The 21,682-nt window shown below is 43.7% G+C and overlaps 1 protein-coding gene across 1 annotated transcript in view; it reads left to right on the forward strand.

Moving 5' to 3' along the window:
* The window catches only part of LOC108580317 (serine/arginine repetitive matrix protein 2), a 23,278-nt gene extending 2,647 nt beyond the window's left edge, over positions 1–20,631 (forward strand). Inside the window, exons 2-12 of the mRNA XM_017944046.1 lie at positions 4,335–4,838; positions 5,510–6,464; positions 7,532–8,497; positions 9,132–9,422; positions 13,902–14,086; positions 15,128–15,376; positions 16,850–17,011; positions 18,243–18,528; positions 19,433–19,670; positions 19,738–19,888; positions 20,371–20,631. Coding sequence (XP_017799535.1) covers positions 4,335–4,838; positions 5,510–6,464; positions 7,532–8,497; positions 9,132–9,422; positions 13,902–14,086; positions 15,128–15,376; positions 16,850–17,011; positions 18,243–18,528; positions 19,433–19,670; positions 19,738–19,888; positions 20,371–20,631 — 4,248 coding nt within the window. The remainder of the gene's footprint in view (positions 1–4,334; positions 4,839–5,509; positions 6,465–7,531; positions 8,498–9,131; positions 9,423–13,901; positions 14,087–15,127; positions 15,377–16,849; positions 17,012–18,242; positions 18,529–19,432; positions 19,671–19,737; positions 19,889–20,370) is intronic.
* The last annotated feature ends 1,051 nt before the right edge of the window (positions 20,632–21,682 follow it).

The raw sequence follows: 21,682 nt of genomic DNA on the forward strand, positions 1-21,682 counted from the left end.
ACAACCATCGGTCCACCTACGCTCGAAACGTTTTTAACGAAAACAAACACGCATCCTGCGTGCTTGTGTATTTTCCCGAGCGGAGAGAAAAGAAAATAGACGTTACGAGGCTGGATCGAACGATTCACTTTCTCTCTGGAAGCTAATCTCGCGACTTTTTGGCATCCGGCGGCGCGTTCAGATGGAAAATTACGAGTCCGAGACCTTTCTCGCCCAGCGGCAACAGGATATCCAAGTGTGTCGATAACATCCGGCGAAAGGAGCGTCACGGAAAAGTGGGTGACTCTTCGAAGAGAGGGAGAGAAAAAAGGGGTGAAACTCGGGCAAGACAATCGCGTAGGCGTGCTCGAACGAGAGGAAAGGAGCAGCGATCTTGAGAGAAATTTCTGTTAACCCCTTAAACTATGATTTCTTTTCTGACATTGCATCTAAGCGTCGGCCATTTTACGTTTCAGTACTGTATCGGGTAACTGAAGCTGATTTCTTACAGATCGATTACGTTTAGCAACCTTCAGTCTTACGAATTCAAACGAATGTTAGGGTTACAACGAATTTTTCTTACTAATATAACCATTTTTCCCACATCTTCACCAGAATCTCTGCCACGTGTCTGACAGGTTGCATAGGTTAAGGGGCTAACACAGGGGCTACAGTTGCCGATTTGTACTTACACCGATACTTTATTTCGGACGTTTCGATTGTACAACTCCAACTGTTGCTTCGCAACTTATAAAACACGCGACTTATGGAAAGAACGGCCTGTCTAATGTACGAACGCACAACTAACCTTCTTCGCAGTTTCAAAATTGTCTCTGTAACTGCTAATATTCAATTTATTCTACGACTCTGAAATGCTCCATGGAAGTGTCTCTGGACACCCAAAAAGAGAAAGCTGGGGTCCGCTTATACCTACGAACTGTTTATCCTATTGTATCGCAGTGTAGAGTATCTTCACTTTAAGACAAACTCCAAAGACACCTGGTGGAAGTCCTAGTGTCTTTGTCTAAAAGAACGCCGAGACATTTTTGTCAACTCGATTATTTCTACAGGATGTTCTTAGAAATAATCCAACAGTTATCGCGTGGCCCTTACTCGCGGAACGACTAACTGCAGGTAGCCCTAGAAATTTGGGCGACGAAAACATGCGACAATTTGGTGACTAAATAAGACGAGTCTATAGGTTAGTACGTTCTCCAGGATTTTTCTACGATGCATAAACGGTGTGTTCTCTTCGGTGAAAAACTTTAGTCGACGTCGTCGCTTTCGAAGGAATTCGCGGCGTCATTTCTACGCTCCCACCTCGCCTTTCTCTATTCGCCGACTCGTGTTATGAAACGAGACGTCGCGGATCGTGGAGTGAAGCTCGCGTCTAGCCTAGTCGACGCTCACTCGTCGTAACTCTCGCAACGCTTGGAAAATTCGAAACAATCTACGGGGAGAGAACCCCGACCTACTCTTCTCGTCTCTCTCTCTCTCTCTCTCGACAGGAGAATCGCCAACAGTTTGATCCTCGTTGAATTATTCATCTTTGTCTTTCATTAACGCCAGCTGACCGTCCGAAAGTTTCACGAGAGGAGGACGAGAAGGGAAAAATAGCCTTTTTGCAGCGAGGACGACAGCGTCGACGTCGTCGATCCGACGCCGAGAGAGGCGAACTTTCATTTCCTGGCCGACGACGATAAGGCGACGGAGCACGAGACCCGGCTAACCAGGGCCACGAATAGAATTTCTTCGGAGTACGGATGAATTATCAGCCGGATTACCAGGGGATAGAGTGGCTCGAACGATTATAACTTGCTTAAGCCGACTCGGGATCGCGTTCCTTCCATCCGTCCCTGTCCAACAATAATATTTAATTCCTGGCGTGCGGGGTATGTCGAGGATCTGGAAATTGCTTGGGATGTTCGACAGAGCGAGGGAGATTTTTTTTCTATTTTTTTAGGATTTTTATGAGGGACTTGGGATTTTTGTTATTTATTATTTTTTCGGGGGACTTTGGATCCTCTTCAATTTTTTTTGGAAGTCCTGGAATACTTTTCTTAATTTTTGGGAGACTTAGAGTGTGTTTTTATTGGTTTCATGATTTTTAGGGGAGATTAGAATTATTTTCCTTTTTTCTTTTAGGGGACTCTGGATCCTCTTCAATTTCTTTTGCGAGTCTTTGAATACTTTTCTTAATTTTTGGGAGACTTAGAGTGTGTTTTTATTGGTTTCATGATTTTTAGGGGAGATTAGAATTATTTTCCTTTTTTCTTTTAGGGGACTCTGGATCCTCTTCAATTTCTTTTGCGAGTCTTTGAATACTTTTCTTAATTTTTGGGAGACTTAGAGTGTGTTTTTATTGGTTTCATGATTTTTAGGGGAGATTAGAATTATTTTCCTTTTTTCTTTTAGGGGACTCTGGATCGGATTTCTAGGGAAGCTCACAATTATTTTTATATTTTACGATTTTTGTGGGACTGATTGTACGAGTCCAGTGCACTGCAAAACTGAGAATATTAGTAATTTTACTGTTACAAATGTAAAATATCGACGTCGTAAAGATTTTCTTCAATTTTTTTTTTAGGAGTCTTCGAATACTTTTCTTAATTTTTGGGAGACTTAGAGTGTGTTTCTATTGATTTCAGGATTTCTAGGGAAGCTTACAATTATTTTTATACTTTACGATTTTTGTGGGACTGATTGTACGAGTCCAGTGCACTGTAAACCTGGGAATATTAGTTAAATGTAAAATGTCTGGCGTCGTAAAGATTTTAATTCACGGCTTGAGACTCGCGGTAACGAGTTCTACGCCATTTTCCCCTTAATTCACAATCTAAAATTCTACTTTACACTTGATAGCCGTTGCGGAATGGAATATCACAAAAATGATCACTTTGATTTCAGTCGGTAATACGATCGGACAGCGGAATATACCAGACTGAACTTTCGAAAATTTCCAATTATACTCGAATACATTATACCCGAGAATACCTTTATTTCCCCGTTGGAAATGGAAAAATGACCAATTTTCGCGAGTCGTCGGAACTCTGTAAAATGCGTTTAATGAGACAAAGATAAGAAAAATGTTGGAACTCATCGATAAGACGCGCATATGCGCTTCTTACGGCGCGTAAGCACGGAAGATCTTTCGACCTGAAGTCTGCGGACTCTGAGGAACCAAAAAGGATCACCACAAAAGTTTGCGCATTTCCTTTCAATAGTGCAGGACGCGAGATAAGAATATTTGGGCCGAGCGATAGTCAAAACGAGTGACATGCCAGCGAAGAGTGTTTGGACCCAGTGACAGTTCTTCTGAACGAGAATGCACGCGTGATAAGAGCGATATGACCGAAAATCGCCACGTGGCAAGAGCGTGTGAATGAGCGTACACATTTATGATCGAGCGTGACCGTGTGTGAGTGAGTATGAAAGACAAGAGCGAATGTAAGAGACGAAGGGTGTGCAGAAATGAAAGCTACATTCCTATCAAACAACAAAGACCATTTGAATAACATTCCTGCAATAGTACTATCATAATTTATGTTATTTTATTCTGTACACATGAGCAACGATGTGCAACGACGTCCGACATAAGACTTGCAACTTCTCCGTTGCCTTCCTCCAGATGTCATTGCTTTTCAATCCTCAACAAGTACATTGTTTATTTATTAGATCATACATGTTTCCACTGTTGCTATTATCGACTAAACAACATATTAACTCTTTGCGGTTGTATTTTCCGTAGGCACGGTCGGAATTATTTTTTCGTAGCGCGACCTTAGTCAATTATTGCCTAAAAAACGTATAAATTTTATTCAAACGAGTTCGTTTAAGCTGTGTGCATATTATTATCCCCCCCCCCCCCTCTTTTTCCTACTGGTCGGAATTATTTTTTCAGCCAATTATTGCCCAAAAAACGTATAAATTTTATTCTGCATATCATTATTATTTTTTCCCCGTTTCTGCAGGTAAACGGCGTCCACAGAGAGTTTAGAAGGTAAAAACGCCTTGCAGGGAGTATCCTGGGGTTCGACCGCGAAGAGTTGATACCACGTGTTGTTTCATCACTAATCTGTAAGACGCGAAATTAATAAAACCAGCACAATGGTCGTCTGCCGAGTGCCTTTTTCCGCGTCCTACGCCTGCGTCGCTCCGAAAAAAAGCCGTTGGAGCCTCCTAGTCCCAATTATCCTGGTAAAGGGCTTAACCCTCAAGTATCCGGGCGACAGAGATATTTGGCCATCAGGCCACCACTCCATCGCCTAAACCTCGCGTTCCTTACAAATCGTTCAATACTCGCGAGAAGAAAAGAAAAGAAAAATACTAACGTTAAAAATATGTACGACTTTCAGGGTATCCTGCGCGGAAGGGCGTATCAGAAGGACCATAAGAAGAAGAACGTCGCGTTCACGGATTGTCTGACGGAGATAATCGGGTATGGCGGCGATGACTACCTGTCCGAGGGTGAGGAGGATGACGAGCAAGACTTGGCCGAGTCGTTGAATGGGGAAGACGACACGCTGCCAGACAGCGAGGAGGAACGAGCTCTGGGCAACCTGACACGTGCCAATACAAACTTTAACACGATCACCGCCAACCTGACGGAGATCGTCTCCGCGAACGAGACGAGCAAGTCGTCGACGGCGACGAGATCGTTTGCCTCCCTCATGCTGGGAAGAATACAAAAGGACTCCGAGGGGAAGAAGACCACTTTGTTAGTCTCGGTCACCCCGTTTGGCGGCGATGAATCTGTGCCAACAGCCAAGAGGCCGACCGATAAAAAGGTGAATGGATTCGTGAACGGATTCGCCAATCTCACGAAATGCAAGGCTACGGAGAGTAATGATAAATCGGAGGTGAGTGATGAACTTTTCTTCGTACTTCCTTGCCTATGAGTAGATGTCGTGAGTTAAAAGGAAAATTAACGAAATATTAATTATTCAGTGTGAAATCTTGCAATTGGCCATCGGCGGTCTTCAATTTTTCTTCAAATTCTGAATAAAGGTTTCAGCCACCTTTTTATATATAGCAATTGCTGAAATTTGAATTATTCAATATGAAATTTTGTATTAGGCCATCAGTGGTCTTCAATTTTTCTTCAAATTCTGAATAAACCACACTGAAAAGAACCGCAATTTATTTCTAACAATATCAACTACCTTTTTACTCTCGCAAACAGCAGAGGATTACTGGGCATCTAAACACCCAATCTAAATCAAATACGAACACCGTGCTAGATGCCTTAATATTTATGAACGACAGTGTATGTGCGACGTAGCAAGTCTCGCGACAGATCGTGTCAGGTATACGTGACGTATCATGCAAAATGCACAGTATGCATATTTAATACGAATTACCCAAGTGCACTCGTGCACACTACTAAAGTGAAACTACTGAAAATATACATTTACACCTGCTGTCGTATTTTACTCAAACACACCCATGCACACCCAATCTGACACAGAACTTACACACTTGAAAATAAAAAAAACATTCATCCTTTTCTTTCTCTTCAATATCCTCGCAGACGACGCCAAAGGGCGCGAAGAAGACGGACGCGGAGTCGAAGAGGGAGGACAAGAGGGAGCAGAAGTACCCGTCAGGCATGGAGAGGATCGTGGACATGCCCCTGATCACGTCGAACAATTTAATTTCTGTCACCCAACGGAACGAGTCGACGGAGTCTGACGACGCGAAGGATAAGACGTCCGAGGCTAACGCGCCGAACACCGAGAGGAGTTTCGACGCCGGGAAATCGGACAAGAAGGCTGTCAATATTTCACGTAGCCCGGCGATCAAGAAGCCGGACAACGAGAGAGCCAAGCTACCCGCTCAGAACGCCACCAAGATCGAGTACGACTTCACCGGGAAAATTATGAAAAAGACAGTCGAGATCGTTCGAGCGGAGGACAACGACTCTTTGGACAAGGGGATCGAGTTGACTCTGTCTCCCCTGAAAAACGACGCCGAGGAAGCGGCGGAGAGCGACAGGTCCGTGTTACCACGAGGAAGAGACACGAATAAGATAGCAGTGCCGGCTAGCGAGGGTAGAAAAATGGCCAACGAGGACTACTTATTGCTGGAGGTACGCAAAGTGGATACAAACGAGATTGGTTCGAACGAGAAGAGATTCACCTTCGAGGAGAGCAGAGAGTTGGCCGGAGAACCGGATGGAAAAGCGGACGAGGGAGATTTGACGGAGCCTCCTGCGCTTCCTAAGAGTCCACCGCCTGTGGAAGTTAGGCCTGCTGCTCAGAGCGACGTGAACAAAGTGGCGATTGTTAATATGGAGCCTAGACCGTCGTTTCTGCACGGAGCTGTTCACTCGGAGTCGAAGGTGAAACCTGTGGTGCCTCAGAAGCCGACGAATTTCATGGGGAAAGGTGGGTCTGGTCTGGTGCCTGATGGAAATGGGAAGAAGGGTTACTTGGGGTCTTCTTCCGCGGTGCAGAATGCTGTGGGCAGGTCTGTTCAAAGTGCAGGTGAGAAATTTAGGATTTTCGTTGGTGGAATTTTAGTTCCTTTGGAAGTGAGTGAGCGAAAGGGATTTGATGACAATACACGAGTGTCATCTAGGAGAAATTGTATTTTGCTGGTCGGAGAGAGGCACACTGTGCACTTATGGCTAATTTGATTGCATCGATCGTTAATTACGAAGGCGAATAAATTTTGTGAATCGGTGGAATTTTTCTGATCTCGATCTTCCTTCAGGCTTTGTTATATACCTGTCACAAGTTTATTTAATTTAATTAAAAAAAAAAGGGAGAACGTCGAGTGGAATTTGCCCAAATTTTATGTTAACTTTAGATTAGTCTAATTCTTCTTGGAGAATATCGGAACGTATTCTGTACATTTCCAGAAGACGTCGATATGTCGCAAATGTACATAATTGTGCTTTAAAATCTAAAGGGTTCCAGAAGAGAGACGTTTGACGTCGATAATTATTGGTAGAGACTTCATTCGTTGTCAAGGTGTGACAATGTTATAGAGTCTAGGATTTTAGTCCAATTCTGGAATGCTTAGTCTGGTTTCTGGTTAGACTATATCAGGGGTCGGTAACACCCAAGTGCCCGTCACCGTGCCAGACATTTTTACAAAATGGTTTCAAAGGACGATTGCGCGTAAGACGAACCAGTAGAATTTTGCATTAATAAATTCGTTTAAAATAAATACGTATCGATTGTACTTTAAGCTTGCAACTTCCCCTCCAGCAAAATGAAGGTAAAGTGCCCTTTATCACGAGCCAGCCATTCGAAGTGCCCTTTTTAACCAAAAGGTTGCTTTGGACTAGATCATCGCTGCACGTACCCTTAAATAAATAAATAAATAAACGATCTATTCAGCATAAATTCACGGTAAATTTACGACGTTAGCTTCTAACAATTGCGTAACAGTTAGATCCCTATCACAGCGATCCCGCAATTACTCATAAGGAGATCACGGGACGAGCTAGTCACCCCTGTAATTACTCGAAACGAGCCAAGTAATCTGCCGCAGCATAACACGCTCCGTCCAATTAACGACGTTTGCGCTTGCGACTGATTTTCAGGTGCGACCAGCGTCCCATCTCCGGAACAAACACCTCCACCTCGACCGATCGTCGCCAAAGATAAGTCTGAAGAGCAACTCGTCACTTCGTCACCGCCAGAGACTCGCGAAACTTCCGTCAACAGCACTAAAGAGGCGGACCAGCGAGGAAATCAGATTTCACGATCGCAGAACAACCCAAAACCGACCTGCCAAAGTATCGAGTTCAAGTCACCTGCAACTGAAACCTGCGTATCGAAGATATCACCAGGAATCAAGTCGAAGTCCCCTTCGAACCTTCCAAGGAACCAAACCGCAGACTCTTCGGATAACAACGAGAACCCAGAACTGGAAGAAGAGATTCTAGATCTTCAAGGTTCCACGGCTGAGTCGATAAGGTCGCCGAACAAGAGAAGAATGGCTCCCAAGCCACCAGCTTCCGAATCCGTGGAGGAATTAGCTCCGACGTCGTCTCTGTTCGCCAGGAATCCCGGAGCGAATTTCAAATCGGACTCTCCGGTGGTCCGGGAGAAGGAGAAGCGAGAAAGAGCGTCTTCTTGCAGTCCGAAGTTCAGAAAAGCAGTCTCCGATCTGCCGGATCCTACGAGCTCTCAATCCTCGGATCCAGCGTCGAGGAGAACGATATCCTTGTCGCAGGACAGCTTGACGAGCGGTCCGGAGGTGAGAGAGGAGAAGAAAAGGGGCAGATCGCGATTCTCCCTCAAGAGATTCCTGAGAATGGGCTCGAGGAAGGACGTGGACATGATCGGCGGATCTAATGGTAGAACAGACGAGATCCCATCGACGCCGCAGCCCAAGCCAAGGTTGGAGATCATTCATCCGTTGGAGCTGGATGGCGCTGCGGTCGAAGTGGTGGGGAACGATCGGATCAGCAGGATAACCGAAGACCAACCCGACTCCTGCGGCCCCAGAAACGACGCTGTAAGAGCAACCCGATCGCCGTTGTCCGCTGGACCTCATGCTGCCGGTGAGTTCTAGCTTTTGACACTCGATAGGGCTTTGTCTGAGCGAGGGAACGTCGAGAGAGGGTTTCTGGCAGTTTTCTGAACGAACCGGGGCAATTTAACCCTTATTTATTCTTTATTCTTTCGTTAATTTGCTCTGATTTGGTGTGAATGAAAGGTGAATGGAGTTGTGGTGCATAATTATGGCATTTTTTGATAGAAATTTATTTATTTTTATTTCTTTCGTTAATTTTCTCTATTCACTGTCGAAATTATGGTGCATAATTATGAACGACTGCGAGCATTTCTTGACAGAATTTTGGTAAAAATTTATTTTTCCTTAATTTGCTCTATTTTAATATAAACAAATTCCCCCAAAAAATTAACCCGCTAACTCAAACGAAACGAAAATCTCAAACTCGCTTTGAAATTTTTCCAAAGACACAAAAATCTTCTCCACTCAGAGACGTTCCTATTATCCCCTACGCAATCCGAACACGCTATTCCTTAACCGTTTACCGTGACAAAGTGGGTGAACGTTTCGAGCACAGAGAGACCACCGGGTGGTTCCTCGAGAATCCCCCAGCCGTTTGAAATCCTCCGCGTGAAAATTACAAGCGTCATAAACCGGCTACGATATTCGTCGCGGTGTTACAGTAAGACCCGGAAAACCACCACCACCGCCACGGAACCAGTCCCTGGAGGATTGGTCGAGGCTGGATCCAGCGAGCAAACCGGTCAGACCACCGCCGCCGCGCGTCGAGACGAAACAACTGCCTCCAAGAACCGACAAGTCATCCTCGAAATCAACGTCGTCGACCACCTCCTCTACGTCGTCGTCGTCGTCGTCAACGTCCTCCACCTCCTCCTCCTCGTCGTCGTCGTCGTCGTCATCATCCTGGCAGCCTGCAGCCTCGACCACCTCAGACTCGATTTACGCGAATCTGGGTAAGTTCAGGCCCATACAATGTAACTAATGAATTTACCACGGCAAGTTATCTCGATGTTGTAACAGCCATACTCACACGAATCCTCGCGCCAGCTGCTTCCTTCTTTATTATTTTTTCTCTCTTCATACGAACTGTTACTTCTCTCTCTCTCTCTCTCTCTTTCTATCTCTTTCTGCGAGATACATACATACATACATAGGTCCGATTGTCGGGAAATAATCCTTGTAACGCTGGATAACGGTGGTTAACTCTCACCTCCCCTCGACAAGTTTTGTTATTTTTCTCTTCGTTCCTCGTTTCGCCGGGTCGACGGTTTTATATACGTACGATCGTCGTGAAATTGGCGTGTTTTCTCTCTATCTCTTCTTTCTGTTTCTTTTTTTCTCTCTCTCTCTCTTGCTTTTTATTATCGCATCTATACAGACACGCGTTTCTTTTTCAACGGCGCGGCGCGTTCGTCTACTCTCTCTCTGTTTTGCACGACGCGCGCGCGGTTGATGAAGATTTTTCGGATGATTGATGAAGACGAACGAGGCCGCGGGATTCTTCTTCTATTCTTTTTTATTTCTCTCATCGAGGCACGCGAAATAGTCAGATTATATATTTTTTTTTGTTAGAGGTATATCACGTTTCTCGAAACTGTCTTTTCAACTTTTGCTATATGCCATATAAGTTCATACCTTTTTTTTTTCTCTTGTTTTATACTGTCGAAGACTAATCACCTTTTTTTTTTTTTTTGGAAGATTGTACTCCGTTACTCGTGTACTTTTTCGACTAACTTCTCTTGCCTGGTGGCGATTACACGAAGATTCACTGTTCTCTGTGATATACGTATATTGTAACGCGTGTATACTGTACTCGCGCGTACGCCTAACTTCGTCTATCTTTCTTTATATTTTTTTTTTCTCGAACTACTACCTTTCTCGCGGTTCTTTTGTTCTCCCTCGCAAAAAGTTGCCTCCGCGGACAGTAATAGAGTGCGATCAGAAGTTTGAGAATGGCTGGCTGAAACGAACGATAGTAAAAAAGGAAAAACGAGAAAAAAACGGACAAAGTGCGACACCAACGACTTGTGTTGTATGAATCGACGTATACGTATGATACGCACACGCACACACACACACACACTGTGTATGTAAATAGAACGAACGAATGAAAAGATTCTGTAACCTCGAATTTCTGTGTCTTGAAATAAACGTTTGTTGCCTAAAAAAAGAAAAAAAACAATACACAACCAGAGAGTGTTGTTTTCTTGGTCACGTGTTGTACCGTTATTGCATCTTCTGTTTATTTTTTTTTCTCTCTAAAATTTTTTGTTCGTTGCACCCGTCGCGAGTCCTCGCGGTTCACATAAGCGTTTATTATTGTCTGGCGGTATCTCTCTATCCGTCGCGCGTTTCTCTTCACCCATTTTCATGACGACCGGAACGGAGGCCTGCGACGACGTAATGAAACGACGACGAAGCGAGAAAATAAAGGAAGCTCGATCGACTACTTTGGTAATTGTTATCGGATTGTGCGGCCCGTTTCACGTTTGCCACCGGTTCGATATATACATACATATTTTGGGGCTTCTTCATCGTTTAACCGCATGCATCGACGAGACTGCAGTTCAAAGACTACTCTTTGGAATATCATTTATTTTTTTTTTTTTTCGGATTCATTCATACGTCATTTCATTCCTGTCTCTCTCTTGGCTCCCTCGTTTCTCACGCCTTTTAGATGGAGACTTTGGTTAGGGTGAACGGCGTGCTGTCGGCCGAACACAAGGGTGCTTCGGTGGTATTTAAGAAGGAATTTGAAAAGTTACGAAAATTAAAAAATTTGATTCGCGAGTTTTCGTGAAAATTCTGTGGAGTGTGTTAAATGAGAAGGAGTACGGGAACAGTAACACGTTCAGGAGGGTAAATTTGCGAAACGTTTGTTATAGTGAGCGTTTGGTGTTTTCTAGAATATTACGAAATAAGGTGGTGACCCACCGGTGGGTCACTCTGGTTATTCACTCTTCTTTGTTATTCATCGGTGGCTCACATCGCCTACTCGGTCTACTTTGTCATGCAACGCGTTTTTAAGTTAGAGTATCACTCTATGACTCGTGAGAGAGTCACGATATGTATTCAACATGCTTTGTCATCCACTGGTGGGTCACTTTGGAAAATAATAACATCGCCCTATGACCCACGAGTGGGGCACACTATCTATTCAATCTTCCTTGTCATCCACTGGTGGGTCACTTCGCAAAATAGAAGCATCGCTCAGTGGCCCACTCATATCGCCTACCGAGTATTCGGTAAGTGGGTCACTTCGAAAAACAGAAGTATCACTTGGTGAACCATCGGTGGGTCACATCGCCTACCGAGTTTTCTTTGTCATCCATCGGTGGGTCACTATGGAAAATAAAAACATCGCTCAGTGGCCTACTGGTGGATCACATCGCCTACCGAGTCTTCTTTGTCACCAATCGGTGGGTCATTTCGAAAAATAGAAGCATCACTCGATGACCCACCGGTGGGTCACACCGCCTACCGAGTATTCTCTGTCACCCATCGGTGGGCCACTTTGGAAAATAAAAGCATCGCTCGGTAACCCATCGGTGGGTCACTTCGATAAATAGAAGCATCGCTCGATGATCCACCGATGGGTCACACCGCCTACCGAGTCTTCTTTGTCACCCATCAATGGGTCACACCGCCTATTAAGTCTTCTTTGCCACCCATCAGTGGGTCATCCTGAGAAACAAGAGAATCACTCGATGACCCACTGGTGGATCACATCGCCTACCGAGTATCCTTTGTCACCCATCGGTGGGTCATCTTGAGAAACAAGAGAATCACTCGCTGACCCACCTGTGGGTCACGCCACCTATTAAGCCTTCTTCAATAAGTCACATCGTCCTGAACGTGTTAGAAATATCCCACAGAGCCTCCGAAAATTTTCGCAACACCTTCGCAGATCACTTTTCGCACCCTTGTGTGACAGACTGTAGATGAATGAACGACCATCGCTATTTGGCGGGAGAATTTTGCTTTGTCTACGAGAATCGAGCGGTTCGAGGGTAGAGAGGTGCTCATCTCATTTGCAGTTCGGCTGTAAATAGCGGGGCACGTCGTCGGTGACGTGTCGATCGGTGGGTAGGATTGTTACGCAAGGTTTCCTTAACCGCCCCTGGGTGCAACTAACGCCGCATGTATTGATTGCATATTAGCATCGTGTTTCTCCCCCTTCGGTCGAGCCTTGATAACGAATGCCTGCCAATTCCAGGATTCCCGATGATATTGCGCAGGAACCCTGTCATATCCCCTCACGAAACGCTACTTAATTCACCGTGTTTCGCCATGGAATTTATCCAACTCTATTCAACCCTTTACCTATACCACTTTACCATGTGACTAGGATCAATTTCACCGAGAATGAACATTCTCAGAATCTTACCCGAACTCTTTCGCTGCCGTATCAGTTATCAACCCTTTGAATAATTGAAACATCGTATTTGTAATTGTTTATTTATTAACTTTCAGCGATTACAATAAAGAATGTTCGATATAATGAAACGCGCTTTCCATCACACACGTGACGACGGACGAGACGCTCTCAGTGAGGCAATCGTGACTCGCACAACACGAAAATCAAAAGAAAAAGGTTTCAGTCGACTATCGACCACACTCATTAATCGATGGCGCACACATTCAAAATTGAAAAGAACGAAAACGCTCGTGGAATATCCATTCAACAGTAATAAACCCAAATTTCAACTCACGTTTAAAGCTTACCAAATATAAATTACATACTTTCAACATTTCTCTATTCAACGCGATATCATTCAGGTGTTGTTTAAAATAAAAGGCTGCTATAGTCACAGAAACGACGAATATTAACTACATATGTAGTTGCATCATTACCAAGTGGCAGTACCATACAAAGACAAATCACGCGTCTTTTATTTTGAGATATTAAAGTGGCCGGAATTACCCCGCCTTCCCCTAAATACCTAAGATAAAGCATGCACCAACAAAAAAAATCGCGAGGCAAAGGGTTAAATACAACAATTCCTCCATTACCCCTCCAAACAATAAACCATGCAGTCAAAGCGTTAATCCTCAGCTTCGACAAAGGTAGTTAAAGGGTTGAATAGCCAGATGTATCACCGTCATATCACATCCCCCGAGAATTTACTCGCGAAACAAGCAATCGAACGAAATTTCACCAAGTGGAGATTCTTCATCGAAGGGCAATCGCTTTAGAAAAACAAAAAGAAAACGTGTGCGAATACGTTTCATTTTTCCCGCGTTACCACACGCCGGTAAATGCGCCGTGGTACGGTGCAAGTCTCGTCTCTGTCTAGTGCGATTAGCCCGGGAAAAGAACGAAAGATCGATCCTTCTTAGCACGCTAGTACGGTAGCTAGCCTGTTTTGTGACATGCCTTGTGTCTTGTGGTACTAACCCATGGCGCTTGACGATGGCGGACGTGCCTGCAGCAGCGGAGGATGTTACAGGTGAGGTGCGCAGCTCGTTGGCACCCTCGAAACCGCAAAGAACAGCCAGCATGAGGGACCAAGCGACCTCGCAGCCGATCCTCAAGAAACACGGTTCTTCCAGTCCAGCCCTTAATCAGGATTACGAGGCCGTGGCGGTTACCGCGCCACCCACGTCCGATTCTCTGGTAATGCTACTATTAATGGGTTTTTAACGATTCTTACGACGGCCTCTCGCGTGATGCTGTTCAAGAATTTAAGGTAACACACGAACGGAAAGATACACCGAGGGTGATTAGCTTCTTTTGGAAGATGTTAGTGGGTGATTGGTCCGCGGTTCACTTTGATAATTTTTAGGTATTAATTCGTACTTTTGGGATAGCGGTGGATAGTTGAGAAACGGGCACGTTTTAGGTACGAGAGTGTAGCGGAACGCTATCGGTGTCTACCGATAAGTAGAATTTTTTTAGTTGGTACTGACGATCTGAGAAAATTACCGTGGTTACTAGAGATGGTCATTTTGTTTTTTGGGAAATTTGAGGATACTGTTTTTTATCTTACTTCGGAAGTTGGTGTGTATTGAAAAATATGAAATATTTTCAGTGTGGGCAAAAATAAAGCATTGACCTGCAATGAAATTTCGTGATTGTATACCATTTATTAAATTTTAGGGTCTAAGCCAGTGTGTGTTAAAAAATATAGAATATTCTAAGTATGGATAAAAATAAAAAATTGAATTGCAATAAAATTTGCTTTTTACGAAATTTCGATTAGTAATTGTATACTATTTGTTAAATTTTAGGGTCAGAAGTCGGTGTATATTAAAAAATATAGAATATTCTAAGTAGGGATAAAAATAAAAATTTGAATTGCAATAAAATTCGCTTTTTGCGAAACTTTGACTACGAATCTTTATCAGTGAAATTTCCAGGCAAATTTAAACACACAAAGTCCGAGAAAAGGAATGAAGCAAAGCCTCCAAAATAAATTTCAGAGAATAAACAAACACGCGGGAAATTCAAATTTGAAAGCAAGGCCGTCAAAGTAAATTTCAGGGAATAAACAACGAGTACAGATAAAGTATCCGAGTACAGATAAAAGCGATCATTCCACGAGCTATCACGTCGGACAATAATTCTTGAACAACTCGTACAATATATATGTGGCGAAGGCAAAGCGGCTTTTCGAATAAACGACTAATTCCATCTGGTTTTCCCGGACTTTTCCAGACGTCTAACGACAGTCATGTTTACGAGTGCCTTTCCAGCTCGCCGGAGTGCGACTCGAATCTTGAGCTACGACACGGCGCCGGAATTCATCTCACCTGCAAGAGGAAATCCGACAGCAGCGCGATGGAGCCCGGTGCGGAATTCAAATTTCATCATCAGACGTTCGTCAGATCGACCTCGCTACCGTATTGCGGCAGCGAGACCGAGAGCGAGCTCTACGCGCCGTATGGTTTTTACACCGGCGATGAGGTACGATTCCTTCTTATTTCCGTCGCGGTGGACGTGACTGGTTCGGTAGTTACGTCGAAATATCTTACACGTGGAGAAGTGTACCGGGTGTCCCAGCCGAAGCGGGTGACTTGAACGTCTCCTTTGCTTTTAATGTCGTGCAAAATGTTCGTAGCGTGATTTAATTATGATTTTCAAAGGGAAATATCGCGAAAGCAAAAATTTTTCAATTTTCTCAAGGTTATCGTCGTTTTTTACCTGGGAAATGTGTATTTTTTCTACTGAATTTTATAGCAGACGAGAAAATTCGTTTGAGTATATCTGGATCGTGACCTTTGGCTGAATGCTAAAAAGGACGATGTTAAACGTCTCCTTTCATTTTTAACCCCTTCACCTACGACAACCAGTCACACTCGTGACTCGAGATATGAGACAAATAGTTGTATTAGTAAGAAAAATTCATTGTAATCCTAACTTTCGTTTGAATTTACAATATTGAGTATTACTAAATGTAATTAATCTGTGACAGATTAACTTTTGTTACCTGATACGACTGACGCTTAGATGCACACTCAGAAAAAATCATAGGTCAAGGGGTTAACGTGGTGAAAAATGTTTGTGGCGTGGTTTAATTATGATTTTTAAAGGGATTTTTTCAATTTTTTCAAGGTGATCGTCGTTTTTTATGTGAGAAATGTGTATTTCTTTCCACTGAATTTTGTAGCAGACGAGAAAATACATTTGAGTATGCCTGGATCATGATCTTTGGCTGACCCTGAACACTAAAAGGGCGATGAATTTGTAAGACAAAGAAAAAAAATGATAAAATGAGGGAAAAGAAATTTCTTCCATGACATTCCTCTTCGGAAATCAGTGAAATCGTGGTAAAAACATTTTTGTACAACGTTAAATAAAAAGGAGATACTTAAATGGCGAGACACCCTGTATACCAGCTTCAAAATTCGAAATTACCCGGAAGCAGCAAAATTTCCTCCTAATTTTCTCCCCGATTTTATGTCGATCTTCGTAAAACTCCCCGAAGACACCGTCCACGGTTATATAGAAAGCTTGGTTTTAAGTTCGAACTTTCTACCGGAGAAGTGATACACGCTGAATTCATCGATCGATCGAAAGCCTAACGAGATGTGAACTGTTTAAAATATTAACGAAGACCACCCTTATAAGCGTGCTTTCATCGAACGAAGCATTTTCCTTTTACTGAAACCGACGAGAAAAGAGGAGAGCAAGAGGGAGAGAGAGAGGGAGGGAGATCGGTTTCACAGCTGCTTAGCGGACCAGGGCGATTTTATTATCGTGCGACTCGATGGCCGCGGTATTTGCGGAACTTTATTGCTCCGACGGGAAGTTCGCGGACCCCGGCCTTAGCCCAGACTTTTCTTATTTAATAAAGAGCCCGGGAAACAATTTTACTTCGGGATAGTTTTATCGGTCGCGCGACCGCGCGGAATTTATAATGGAATTTTTAAAATGCAGGGCCCGGAGGAGGATCAGGACTGGAAGAATAAGGACGACGAATTAAGGATAAGCCGATTGAGGCAACGAAGGGGACGCAGTATAGTTCATCGGAGCCTCGAGGATAATTACGGCGCGGTGGTCGTCGCGAATCACGAGGCACTCGCACAGTTTCTCGACCAGGTACTACTTATTCACAAATTCCAACCAAATCTCTACCTTTCTGTTTTCTTGACGCGTTCGCTACCGCGGTTCTGTCGAAGCGTCGCCTAATATCCTTCGAATTATTTTGACGTACATATTTAATATCTATATTTTTCTCAGTCTTACGCGATACGACAGATGCGTGTATTTATACACACTTAATATTTATTAACCCTTTGCAATCGAGTGACGACTGAGAAGCGACGTTAAATAATCGCCACTTGGTGTATAATTAACGAAGGCAAAGAACAGATCTATGGGCCTCCGTAAATTTCCTCACCACAGTGAAATAGAGAATTTCTATTTCTACGTTAGTTTGAAAAAATTTCGAAGATCCGATTTGCAACCTTTTCTACCGCAAAATCACCTCCAGTGCAAAGGGTTAAATACTCAAACTGTGCATTTTTTATGATGTATTTCGTGTAGATAATAACGTTCTATCGTGGGAATTGGTGAACACATATGTGACGCTGGTTACGAACGCGTTGAAGGGGTGCTTTTGTAGACACTACGAATATTTCGGCAATAATCGGGATTTTTTTCGATGTGTGCAATGAATAACAATTTCAGACACTTTTCTACTTATTAAGGCACTTATAGAGCATGCAAAACAATTTTTTAAATAGCTTCTTAATTGTTTGTTTAACCCTTTCGCTGTGAATTAAAAAGACGATGTTTGGTAATAAAAATGCGTATTTTTATGTTTGAACACACTTGGAAATAGCATACAACTTAGAAAGAAAAAATGAATATATGTGGATTTTTCGTATAATTGTTTCGTTAGAGATTGACGTGTACTCTTTGTGTGGTATATTTTAAAACAAGGAATACGTAGTACGATGTGCGGGCTCAACAGCGAAAGGGTTAATGGTATAGGTGGGAGTACTTCAAATTTTGTTGCAAAAATTTAACAATATCTACATTCTTGAAGATTGATACATTCGAAAAATGAAATTTTTGAAAGATCTAGATTATAATGCCTCCTTGGTGTATCTAAAAATTCTCGATCCTCTGATGCTACACAGCTACGCTTTATTTATTCGAGCAAAAATAAAGAAGAAAATTGTCGCGATATCCCGAACGAATGCTCGTTTTTATCGTTGCTACGTCGAAGCGATCATCAGGTTTCTAGTTTCCTCTAAAACGACGTCCGTCAGAGAGACGCGACGGAAGGTTCATGCATGAGAAATACAGTTTCGATCGGTTGCAGCTGAACCAAACGCCTCAAGTGCCGTCGGGTTTGCGAGCGCTGAAAAATACGAACCCGCGTATAAGCCACTTCAACATCGACGCCAATACGTCGATCAGCGTCGGCAGGCGAATATTTTGCCCGGCGACGTGGAACGAGCTGAACGTCACGTTGTGCGTCGCCTTCGATCTGGCCACACACGTGTCAAGGAAAGAATTTTATTTGGCACCTGTAATAGAGTTTATAGACAGCCTACCCAAGGAAATTACCGACAAGGCTCCTCTGCCTGGCAATAAGCAACTCGAAGGTACGTTTCTCTATCTTCTCTGAATATTTCCAATTGCGAAAGTGATAGAATGTCTGCGAGAGCTTAGTCTAGAGCAGTGCTGTTCAGTCGTTGCCCGTACGGGCAGCGTGGCAGCTCTGCGGGCAGTAAGCCACGCCTTCTCGGGCAAATGCGGGTGTATCCATGTATTTATGTAGTAACCATCACTCATCTTAACACATTATCTTTTTTTTTCAATCGGAATTGATCGAATAGCGTCTTTTCTTTCAAGCATAATTTTTTAACTAAACAATTAACTAAGAAATTTTGAGGGAAGTGATAAATTACTTTTTCCTGAAAGGTATACAATTGTTTTAATTCGTGAAACATCTGTCGTGGCATTTTTGCAGAGAAATTGAACCATTTGTAGCGATTTGTAAATTTATTTTGAGACAGATGTATTTTCGTGTCATCTGGGTTCAAATCGGAAACCTGAATGACGCGTATATGTGTCATCTGACGCTTTAATGTGTTAAGAAGAATGTGCTGTTCCCCCACTTCGGTTCAATGTTTGCGACGTCAGCCCGCGGTATTGCCCTCAGCTCTGCCCGCGGGCATCGGCGGGCGCCCTTGCCCGCCAAAAGGCCCGCTGAACGCCACTGGTCCTAGAGCGATAGTCACTCGAGCTGAAGCGATAGAAATGCGAAAAAAGAGTGTTTGGAACAGAGTACCAGAGAATATCGTGTGAACGGAGGATGCGTGACCACCCAAAGATTTCAAAAATGCCTGCCTTGAGTGAACGGAATAGAGAATTATAGAATAAGGGTGAAAGGGGCGTCTGCTGGACAGTATACAGAACAGAGAGTTGAGAGTTTGCGTGTGAGAGTCAAAAGTGAGAGAAATCGAGAGCTACAGAATTTTTACGAAAGGGATCCGATCGTTTCAGTGACCATTTCCGTGTTACCACGTCTGCAAGTGAACACCATGCAATCGTTCGGAGCTTCGACCAAGGATTTACACGACGAGGGAACGGTGAGAGAGGCTTCGTTCGTGTTGCTTCAGTTCGTCACAGCGTTGAAGAGCCTTCAGGCGCGAGGAATCGAAGAATCCGCCAGGAGTCTGAACAACGTGGTGCTGTGTAGAGAGGACAAGGACGCCTACTACAGGCTCTATCTGCTTCAGGGGTAGGTAAACGCTCGTGGAAGAAGTAGCTCGAAATTGGTTTACTCATTGCTCGATGATGTTTGACAGATTGAACGTGGAGACGAACGAGGAGAGAGACGAAGAGAGAGTCTCGTTGTGCCAGTGTGCTCTTGTAGCACTTCAACAGCTGAATCTTGCCTGCAGGTTACCTTTGATTCAGGAACTGCTGATGAGAGAGAAGGCTGTCACTTTGTCTCAGGTAATATTCGGAAAAATCATTCGGATGTTAACAGAAGGGACGAGAAGTAATTGTGCAAAGTGCTGTAGAGTTGTAAGTGATGAGGAAAGTTTGGAACGGTTGCATTGTAAAGGAAAGTATCGGGAATGAAAACAGGCGAATCTGCAGGAAACATTTGTCGATCTAGAGCGGCAGAAACTTCCCCTGCAAATTGCGAATAGCTACTTGAACGAATTTACAGCTTTATCGTCAAGACTACTCTGCTTTCTTCATCTTCACGGTGTAACCTTCTTCAATCTTCTTAATGGAGACGGAATTCTTTTTTCATTTCTCCAATTAAATTCCTATTTTTTCGAATCCTTTTGTAAACTATCACAGACACTGGTAGTTTTCTTTCTTCAACTAATTCTCACTCTAAGTTAATTGGCCGTATAAGAAAAAATTAGAGAGCTACCAAAGAAGCCCCAGATCGAAAGGAAGCTGTATATTCTCTTTTGTCACAGGTGAAATCCGTTCTGGAATTTTCTCTGTGGGGTCCCGCGGACGTGACACTCGGTGGACCACGAGAAAGAGAGATTACCCTCCAAAGATGGCTCGATCTCGAGAGGGCGAACGTTCTTCACGCATTGGTGAGGACGAGAGCTCCCCTCACAGTCACGGACGAATACCAATTGCTATTCTTGGTTCGAACCAGCGCGAAAATCATGGGAGAGGCTTCGTTGCTTCTCGACGAGCAACGAAATCGTCTACTAAAATCTCGTTAAGAAGAAGGAAGAAGAAGGAAGAAATCTTTTCATCCCCTAGAAATAGAGAGATATTTATTTAATTCCCCAATTGAACTAATAATGCTAAACGTGGAAGGCAGCGTTCCAGTTCGGAGAAATCGCTGTTGTGTACAGATCGATCGAAATTTATCGGAAGCCAGGAACGATGCACGCGAATAACGTTATCACCGGGGCCTCGTGTGGGTGCCACTGCTCTATTGAAACACGATCGCGCGGCAGGGGCCGCTCATCGATTCGAATATTCTCGTCGATTTCAGGAATGATTACTCTCGATCGCAACCGTGCCTCGCGGATTCCCGCTAATCTTATTAATATTTGTATAAATAAACGATCCACCAAACGCTGCCTGATGTATTATTCTCCCTGGCGGGTGATTTTATGGAGATCCGATTAGGAGCCGTGTGCAAAATTACCTGCAGGGTTGATTCGTATCGTAAATATTGCGCGTAACGTTTGTTAAATTAATCCCTCGGACCGCAGATTTATTCGCTGCGTGTTCACCCCCACCCCTCATTTCCTACCGATGAAAATATTCCACCTAATGTATCTAACCTACGCCAGTTTACTGCGCAAACCGTGTAAATTGAACCGATTTCGTATGTAAATCGACGTTTTTCTTTTCTTTTTTGTACAAAATAAAGGGTTACACGTATGTGAATGCACGAGACAAATGGAAATAGTTTATTTGGTAATTACCGCGAGAGAGAGAACTGGTGAATGAAAAAACGGATTATCGTCGTTATGAGCAATCATTCAGAGAAGATCACGGTGGAAGCACTGGTTGGCGAGGTGGCGTGTAACGCGTGCCGGTCGATTTATCAATGTCGCGGCGGTGGAATCCGCGCCAAGTATCCGATACAACAAATTCCGTGTAATAGCCCCACGCACGGAGATCGAGCGCGTATTATCGCTAATGCAATAACGACGCGCGATGGCGCTCCTATAAATCAATAATCCCGACAGAGAGTGTATAGCGGACGGGGTTAGGGGTTTTTGGTCGGAGGAAGCCTAAATTCGCGACACGTGCACC

This window comes from Habropoda laboriosa, unplaced genomic scaffold (genome assembly GCF_001263275.1).
Source record: "Habropoda laboriosa isolate 0110345459 unplaced genomic scaffold, ASM126327v1 scaffold23, whole genome shotgun sequence".
Taxonomy (NCBI): Eukaryota; Metazoa; Arthropoda; class Insecta; order Hymenoptera; family Apidae; genus Habropoda; species Habropoda laboriosa.